This window comes from Oncorhynchus mykiss, chromosome 28 (assembly GCF_013265735.2).
Source record: "Oncorhynchus mykiss isolate Arlee chromosome 28, USDA_OmykA_1.1, whole genome shotgun sequence".
In the NCBI taxonomy this organism is placed as follows: Eukaryota; Metazoa; Chordata; class Actinopteri; order Salmoniformes; family Salmonidae; genus Oncorhynchus; species Oncorhynchus mykiss.
The window spans coordinates 34,027,056-34,036,196 of record NC_048592.1 but is presented as its reverse complement, the minus strand read 5'-3'; the positions used below and the strand labels follow the sequence as shown (position 1 = coordinate 34,036,196).

The following is a 9,141-nucleotide window of genomic DNA, read 5'->3' as shown; positions in this document are numbered from 1 at the left end:
TTTTTCTACAGACAAACGTAGTATTAAATGCGCAACTTTCACATAGACTTCTATGGGACCATAAAACCTAGAGGGACTAATGTTGGGTTTCCCACAGTCAGGATATCACAGCCAATATATCACAGACAGTAAAATGATATACCTTCAGGCACTGTAATTGAGCAAATCAGATGAACTATTGCAGGTCTGTAACTTCCTGTTGATAAGACACTAGTCGTCCTGCTTTAGCAGTATTGGACCATGGGAGAGTGAGTGAGTGAGTGAGTGAGTGAGTGAGTGTGTGTGTGTGTGTGTGTAAAACATGAACTTGTCTCACTTTCTTCCAGTTCTAGCGTTCTAGCGTCTAGTTGACATTTGTGTGACGTGTGTTTTTTTAAATGTACTTCTTCCTGTACTGACCCATGGCCATGTAACTCCTCAGGAAGTCTTCGAACTGTGGGACAGCGTACCCGGGCCCTGCCTTCTGCTGCACCTGCTCCTCCTTGGGCTCCTTGGTCTTGGATTCCATCGCAGCGGGGGAGTCCTCGGCGCGACGAAGGCGGCAGTTGTAGTCGTATTCAGGGTCGCAGTCGGGATCGGGCAAGATCACACCGCTCTTGGCCTTGTTGGCCTCAGAGGTGAGGGTAACGGGGGCGGACATGCCGTTGCAGGTGAAATCGTAGGGGTGGCACTGGGGTACGGCGGGGGCCTTGGGTTCGTTGCTGGCCTTCACAGGAGTGCAGTCCTTGTCGTAGTGCACGTAGCAGTCATGGCCCTCCTTGGTCTTCCCGAGGACGCCCAGGCGGGAGCGGATCTGGAACTGAGGCAGTGCTGGGGGGGCCTTATAGAGGGCGGCGGCAGCACCAAGCAGGCAGTATGGGTCGTAGCGCGGGTCACACGCCAAAGGGGCGGGGGCTGGTGCCGGTACGTCTTTTGGCGTGTACTCCAGGACGGGCTTGGTGAGGCCCGCCAGCTTGGTGGCGGTGAGGGGGTTGCAGCCCTTGTCGAAGAGGGGGTTGCAGTGCTGCTCCTTGGGGGTCTCCAGGGAAGTGGGAGGAGGGGTCGCTACGCTAGCCATGCACAGGGGGTCGGTGGCCGGGTCGCAGGTGGGGTACAGGTGGAAGAAGCCGGAGGGGCCCTTCTCCACCAGCTGAGGCCGGCAGTAGGGGTCCTTGGTGGGATTGCAGCCCAGGGCAGCATAGGACGGGGCGGGTCCAGTAGCGGGCCTGTAGCCGTAGGCGGCGCGCAGGTGGTACTGCAGACATTCTGTGTCGTCAGGGTTACAGATACGCAGCAGCTCTGTCTTCTGCTCAGCGGTGAGGAAGGGCTCCAGGACTGGGGCGTAGAACCCTGTGGGGGTCTTCAGAGGGTACGGCAGGAAGGGGTTCAGGACAGGCACTGGGGCAGCTTTGACCGGAGCCGGGGCTGGAGTCAGAGGAGGCTTTGGGGCAGCCATCTTAGGGGCCATGGGGAAGAGGCAGTAGGGGTCGATATAAGGGTTGCACATTCCGACTGTGGCGGTCTTGATGGGCGAGGGCATCAACACCTTGGCCTTGGGCTTGCTGGTGGACTCGGCGATGCACTCTGGGTCGTCGGATTCGGCGCAGGTCTTGTAGATAGCACTGAGGTGGGTGAGGTAGTGGTTGAAGGTGGGACCCTCCTCGGAGCGGTGCTTGTTCTGCAGGTAGATCATGTACATCTTGTCCAGATCCTCGATCTTTAAGTGAGGGAAGAAGAGACAGACTCCCATCAGATTCAGACATGGGTTCAAATTGTATGTTTTCTTTCAAATACTTTGCACATTTGATTGAGCCTGCCTGAAAAGCCAGATGGGTCAAATTTTCACTTTTCCCGACTATAACATTGGTTCCATTGTGCCTTGCTCAATCTAGACTGTTGAGGGCTAATGGGGGTGGTGGAGAGGCGCAGTACAAAGTAGCAGTTATCTACAAGTCAATAAACTGAAGTATATGGATTAAGATAAACTGGTAGCTATCAAACCAAAAGTACGTTCACTCAAAACAACATCTGTGGATTGTTTGACACTCACTCCTTCCTGGTTGCCAGTATCCATGAAGAATCTGTACCATCCCCAGAAGTCAGGGAGCCGCTGGAGGACGGGCATGTGAACAGGAAGACTCCTCTTGCTGCGGACATCCCTGGATACTGAAGATGCTGATACAAGAGAGAGAGAAAGACAGTATATATTAAGAAGAGAATGTGGACTCAAAAAGAGCCATATTAGATTAAATAAACACATCAACACCTGTACATGAGTATGTGTGAGTACACCACTACATGGCTGTTTGTGTATGTACTGTAAGGATGTATGTATAATGGTATCACAGTAAGTGAGTTAACTGTTTATGTCTGAAAATCTTTTAGTATGACATACTATCCAGTACACAGTTTGGACACACCTACTCATTCAAGGGTTTTTCTTCATTTGTACTATTTTATACATTGTAGAATAATAGTGAAGACATCAAAACTATGAAATAACACATATGGAATCGTGAAGCAACCCAAAAAGTGTTATATTTTAGATTCTTCAAAGTAGCCTCCCTTTGCACAGTCTTGGCATTCTCTCAGCCAGCTTGACTGGTACTGTACATGCTAATATCCATGTTCCCCTTGTTGTGTCATTCAAACCAGTCCCCCTCACTCACCCTCCTCCTCCACATTCTGCCTCACCGGGCCGGCCCCCAGAAACTCTGTAAAACAACGGTAGGGACATGAGTCAACGAGACCCAGATGTTGTGTGGCTCTGCTAATAGATTCCCTGGGAGCACATGGCAGGAGCCGGCACTTAGAGGAACAGGCAGCATCCTGACCATTAACATACACATCCTTTAAACATACACATACTGTACAGACATACCACCTGGAAGTCAGTGGAAACCATAAAACTACAAAGAGAGCCCAGAAGACCCCCCCCCCACCCAATTAAACCCCCACTATAAAGTAAGATGTTTTGGGGGGAGGGAGGGGGTGGAATCTGATGTTCTGTACATTGCGTCTCTGTACGTTAGACACACCAGGGGTTTCCTTCAGAGGTTTATGGCAGAAGGGGAAACTTCTCGTCAACTGGTTATGTTATGGTGAGATGTCTACGGTGCCTTACCTTGACTAATGAGACTAGAGTTCAGCTACAATGGCATCAGAGATTCAGCTCTAAGGCATCAGAGATTTCAGCTCCAAGGCATCAGAGATTCAGCTCCAAGGCATCAGAGATTCAGCTCCAAGGAATCAGAGATTCAGCTCCAAGGCATGGTGGTGTACACTTTAGCCTGTGTTCCCCTGTGGCTGACAAGTGATTATCTACCGTACAAGCATTGGTTTGATGTAGAGTGTAGTAAGTAACAGCCCTTTATTTTAGTGGCATTGTAGATCAATTATTATGTACCAACATCCATTAGTGGTATGAATGATGCTCTATGTATAATGCTTTCGGGCTACAGTAAAGTGACTGATCATAAAGCAATCTATTGGGCTACAGTTGTGCTTCAATTTTTGCCTGATCCTGTCACCTCTCCGTTTTGGACTGTTTCGTTCTGGAACTTATTTGACCGGTACCGGTACCTCTAGTGGCCTGGAAAATAATTGGCATTTTTTGCAATGTAAAAATTCTAATAACAAAGTTAATTTTAGTTGCCTTTTTTCGTTAATTATCCTGCTGCCCTCCTCCCCTATATCTATCACAGAACTTGAATGAAATTCACTTTCTATGGATCTCTCTCCCTCTCGCTGCTCTGATAGACATGAGCCTGTAGCTCTCATCTCTCCAGCGTTGCACTTAATAATGTATTACCTTTTATAGACTGGGTGGTTCGAGCCCTGAATGCTGATTGGCTGACAGCCGTGGTATATCAGACCATATTCCACGGGTATGACAAAATATTTATTTTTACTGCTCTAATTACATTGGTAACCAGTTTATAATAGCAATAAGGCACCTCGGGTGTTTGTGGTATATGACCAATATATATGACCAATGTGTATCCAGGTACTCCACCTTGCGTCTTGCCTAAGAACATCCCTTAGCCGTGGTATATTGCCCATATACCACACCCCTTCCTACCACACCCCTTTTTGCTTAAATAGAGCCGCATGAATGGTTCTGGGGGAGCTGAGCACACCTGATCAATTGAAATAAACTTGCCAACGTTATAGAGTTCCTGCCGTCTGTTCAGAAATAAATTAAATCAATTCAGAAAAGCCTACTGCACCACGAGAAAGACTATATTTTTTCCACAGAGGGTGAATAGCTTCTTAAAAATAGCCAAGCAGTGGAGTGTAGCCCAAAAACAAGGCATAGCATGCAGTCGGAAACACACTACAAATCTGTCAGTGAACGAACAGCATGTAGACGAAAATGGCCTTTCAAAATATTTATACAATTGCGGGAAAACACGTTGGAAAGCAAATGGCTCCTGCTGAAAAGAGAAGACTATAATCTGTAGGCTTCCAAAATATTTTAGCATCTTCCAAATATTATTTTACAAAGTAAAACGAGAGAGCAAGAGAGAGAGAGCATGCCAAAACCATTCTCAAAGTAGCCTGCCATTTCGATCATTGTGCGGTATTATGATGCTTTCAAGACAACTTGGAACTCGAATGTGGTAGAATCATGATGTCAGTGATCTACAGGTCGAAAAGTCTGAGCACTAGAAAGAGGCCAGAGTTCCCCACTTGGAATTCCAAATGAGATGACCATTCAAAACTAATTTCTCCAGTCGGAGCTCTTTTTTTTTTTTTATACAGAATTCCCTGTTGTCTTGAACGCACTGAAGTCGGAAGCTGGAGATGTCCCAGCTCCGAGTTCCCAGAAAAAAAAAGAGTCTTCAGTTATGTAAAATGAAATGCGTTTATAAAAGTCCCAAAAATGTTTCCCATGTGTGAAACTTCGGCAAGTGCCTCTATCTACTGCTCTATGCCACTACACAAATGTGATATGAATGTAATGCTTAATTATAAAATATACTTTGTTTTGCCTCTTCTCATGCCTCAGAGCTCAGGTCACCCCCCTCTCTTGCTGACTTTTTGTTCCGGCACCTTTATAAATGAAGCACTAGGCTACAGTAAAGTGACTGATATAAAGTGCCAGTCAGTAAATCAGTCAGTCTTGTCTTGTAGAAAGTGCTGAGGCACGGCAGTCTCACTCACCTGGTGATAACACGAGGAGAATTCCAGTGTAGATCAGGGAAAACGGTCTTCCTGCCCGTGCCATTTTCAGCTTTGTCTGTCTCCTGAGGGTGAAATTGGGAATATTGAGTATTTTGGGGGGGAGGAACAGGTAAGAGCGAGTGAGATTTATTCCTGAACATGCTAAAATGGGCTAGACTTTATACACGTTTATGTATAAGCATTAACTATGTCTAAGTGGTGTACATACCAATAATAAATGAAGATGTGTTAACATTTCTAAACATGTAGTCTAAAATAATTTATACGTTTCCAACAGCGATCGGTTCCTCTAGCTCACAAAATGTCTGCTTGTCTATGGTCATGTAAATTCATAACCTTTGCAGTAAACAATTGTTTATACAGGCCCAAGTCATTGTCCTGTAAATGGATAATCAGTCTAATTTGTTTATTCTATCAAAAGGTTGAGAACAGCTGACCTTGGAGCAATGCACGAAAGCACCAAAGGCTAGTAACTTCAACAAAAAATATGCAAAACAATATCATGTAGCCTGCTTATCTTGGTCGGACTAGACTATAGTTTTTCCTGAGGCAAAGTCTTGAAAAGGCATTAAAATGTAATTCACTGGAATGATGTATTCTTCTATTGGCTTCACCACTGATGGAGGGATTGACTTGACAGAATAGAACTCCTATGTGTTATGATGAAAATCCATTGCCAGCTTTGCTCCCAAACCAACAACTGAATCATTGTCGATTCTGAAATAAACTCTTGCATGTAGTAACTGACTGACACTAGCTTTCCTACCATACAAAGAGCTCGGTACTAAACAAACTCAGCTTTAGCCATGGTTATATAGACAATATACATGAACTGTATATAAAAAGTCACATTAGTGACATCTAGCAAACATTACACATTTATGTACATCTAGCAAACATTACACGTTTATGTACATCTAGCAAACATTACACATTTATGTATTTTGAGCTTATTCTTGTATAATGAAAAGCGCTTTACAAATGCAATACATACTGATTCTTTATAAGCACACCACTGTAACACACTATACGCATTATAATCCATGACTTACCTGTTGTTCAAGTGAAGCTCTGCCCTCCGGAGATCCTGAAGGAGCCAGTGGCTCTCTGAGTTGATTGGTTTGGGGGGGGGGCGGGGGTATAGCTCTCACCGAGCCTTTCTGCTACCTTTCTGCTCCCTTGTATGGGAGAGGAGCGCAGGGCAACATTTTTAAGGAGCTTCTTGATCATTAAAAAACAAAAAGCCATGTCGTATGGCTGGAGCATGCTGTTACAAGCTCCGGTATTGGCTCCTGTACAGCCAGCTGATGGACCAATAGGGGGCCTGTAATTACCCCAACTGAACAGCAAGACCCCTGGGTAGATAAATACCCGATTAACAGGATACCATTTTGATGTACCTTATTTGTTTTACACCGATTTGTAGTTTGGGTTTAAGATGGCTATAAATATCAATCAAGACAACAATCATCGTCTCTGGATAGAACAGCCATTATTATGGATCTTGGAGCTGATTCAGGCAGCATGATTCACTCAGTAAAACCCTAAAAAACAGTCAACTTGTCTCTGACTGTGTTGTTTCTCACAGAACATCTAGTGTAGTATAATAGAATGTAAAGATCCCTCACTCAGCCATAGATACAGCCTACCGTCTATCACTATATGTGCAGTGTCTCCAGCAGGTTCATAGAGACAGCCCTGGTCAATAGCTAGTCATATATCTCATAACACATTCCTCTGGTATTTAATTAGAATCCCCATCAGCTGTTGCTATAGCAGCAGCTACTCTTCCTGGTGGTCCACATAAATCATGACATAATACAGAACATTAATAGACAGGAACAGCTCAAGGACAGAATTACACAGATTTAAAATAACCAAAAAAGGGTCCTACAGTCCGTGCTATCCAGAAACGTTTGGACGTCCCTACCCCATTGAAGTTGAAATTTATAATGGTTAAGGTAAGGGATGTCCCAGGAATGCTGAATAATACTGACCCTTACACTATCTTAACTTCTTACACCATCTTTCCTGGAAATAAAACTGTAGAGAGCGACTGTTGTCCAAGCAGAGACCTTTATGAGCACACTACCAACTGAGCTCTGACTGACACCTGGAAACATGCCAACCGGGACCGGTGGCACTGAGCTGTTTCTGTTGGAATCAACTTGAAAAGCTTTTATGAAGCCTTCAATGACCCTTCATAAGGCCTTCATAGATGCTTCATCAACCATTCATAAGCAAACGTCATGCTACATGGAAGGTGGGAAAAGGGGCTATTGCCACATTTGAATAATATGTAGCATAGAATGTATGGATCATGAAATGGACCATGTGCAAAGTGAAGACATTACCTCCTCAGTCTTCCATGCATGGAGGCATTCTATAGTTCCATGAACCAGTTGCCTTGACAACAACTCTTAAGTTAATAGTAGCCATATTGTTAATGTCAAAGTTCTTATACTCATGGAAACGTTATGGCAAGGGAAATTTGTGTGAAAAGCCCATAAAGCGGTTTCTTAACACTTGTGGACACTGAAAACTCGTAAAAATAAAACAGACCCTTGCTGTAAAAAACGATGAGGTCCTACCACCACTTTCATGTAAGCAGTTTTTCATGTGTTCTCTTGCGTGTTCGTTTGACGAACTACACGCCACCAACAAGGGAAGAGAACACGTACAGTGGTCAGTCAACGAGGTGAAACATTCTGAAAGATGTTTAGTGGTGGGAGTACTGAAACTATTTTTGTCTGCTCACACAGGAGCAATAAAGTCCCAGTGCACAAAAAAATATCCATCTCAGGGGAACCCTCAGCACCCCTGCATCCCACAGCTATGGGAATGAATAGAGCTGATATCATTATTTATTCAACGTCAGAACTCTGTTCTGTGGAACAGATTTGATTGTATCTCAATGTTCTGTGACATAGAACCCTCGTCATCCACACTTGATTAAAAATAAATATTAATTTGTTGACATGGAAAGTGCTAATTCTAAAGGCCAGGAATTATTTAAATTTTGGATTTGGAACATTACAATGTGTCCTGAGCAATTAATCATAGCATAGCCTTATATAATGTTTGGTGGAATTAGTTCACACCAATAAATCAACAACTCTCCATATCGACATTAAACATACTCAAACTTTGTGCTTCAGTTGTTTACTTTAGAAAATACAGATTATTCTTGTAATTATTTGTGGAGTACAATTAACATTTTGTTGAGAGAATGCCAAGATTGTGCAAAAGCTGTCATCATATATATCTCAAATATATTTTGATTTGTTTAACACTTTTTTGGTTACTACATGATTCCATATGTGTTATTTCATAGTTTTGATGTCTTCACTATTATTCTACAATGTTGAAAATATATATTTTTTTAAATAAACACCCTGGAATGATTAGGTGTGTCCAAACTTTTGACTGGTACTGCATATACAGTGTATACAGCTTTATAATGTACTGTGTCCTGCTCTAGTGTTTCCAAGGTAACCAAATGCATGGACAAGTGATATATGCATTTTCTCATTTTTCTCCTTAACATTTATGTAACCAATGGAGACCAAATGAAACAGGATATTAATCTCAACCACTATATCCATCAAGCCTCACTGTGCCCATATATAAAACCTAGGAACTACCATTATTGTCAGGCTTTTATTCGTCATTACAAATAATTTAAGCGATTCTTTGCGGCGCCCCATTCATCATCTGCCATCTGCAATCTGACTGCATCGGAGGCTCTGGGATCATCCCGTATATAATTATGCTCCACATGCCTGAGGAGCAGGTGTTCTCAGAGAGAAGAGGGGAGAGAGAGAGAGCGAGAGACAAACCTACAATCCAGCTTGGAAGTCTGTTGAAGCTACGTTGTCAACTCATAAATTGGAACATTCCAACATATTTTGGGAGAATCCAGCAACATCTGGTGGCAGCAGTGGCGATTTTGTTAAAACCTAGAACTGGCTATTT

At 43.6% G+C, this 9,141-nt stretch overlaps 1 protein-coding gene across 2 annotated transcripts; it reads right to left on the bottom strand.

The window, feature by feature from the left end:
• Nucleotides 1–266: 266 nt before the first annotated feature.
• LOC110509049 lies at nt 267–6,355 on the bottom strand. Of its 2 annotated transcripts, none has more exons than XM_036966900.1 (5): nt 6,218–6,355; nt 5,146–5,223; nt 2,649–2,693; nt 2,030–2,154; nt 267–1,696 (listed from the first exon to the last, which is right to left on the bottom strand). In XM_036966900.1, the coding sequence occupies exons 2-5, from the start codon at nt 5,207–5,209 to the stop codon at nt 374–376; spliced, it is 1,557 nt and encodes a 518-aa protein (XP_036822795.1). In that variant the 5' UTR covers nt 5,210–5,223; nt 6,218–6,355; the 3' UTR covers nt 267–373. The 2 variants fall into 2 exon arrangements, with proteins under 2 accessions (XP_036822795.1, XP_036822794.1); XM_036966899.1 differs by having other exon boundaries at nt 5,146–5,228; nt 6,219–6,355.
• Between the last annotated feature and the right edge of the window lie 2,786 nt (nt 6,356–9,141).

What these genes read in the sequence shown, in the direction of transcription:
- LOC110509049 (XM_036966900.1), bottom strand. Translation starts at nt 5,209, where the DNA reads ATGGCACGGGCAGGAAGACCGTTTTCCCTGATCTACACTGGAATTCTC. An exon ending in TCTCCTCGTGTTATCACCAG is followed by an intron (nt 2,694 to 5,145) that starts GTGAGTGAGACT and finishes GTTGTTTTACAG; the next exon opens with AGTTTCTGGGGGCCGGCCCG. An exon ending in GCAGAATGTGGAGGAGGAGG is followed by an intron (nt 2,155 to 2,648) that starts GTGAGTGAGGGG and finishes CTCTTGTATCAG; the next exon opens with CATCTTCAGTATCCAGGGAT.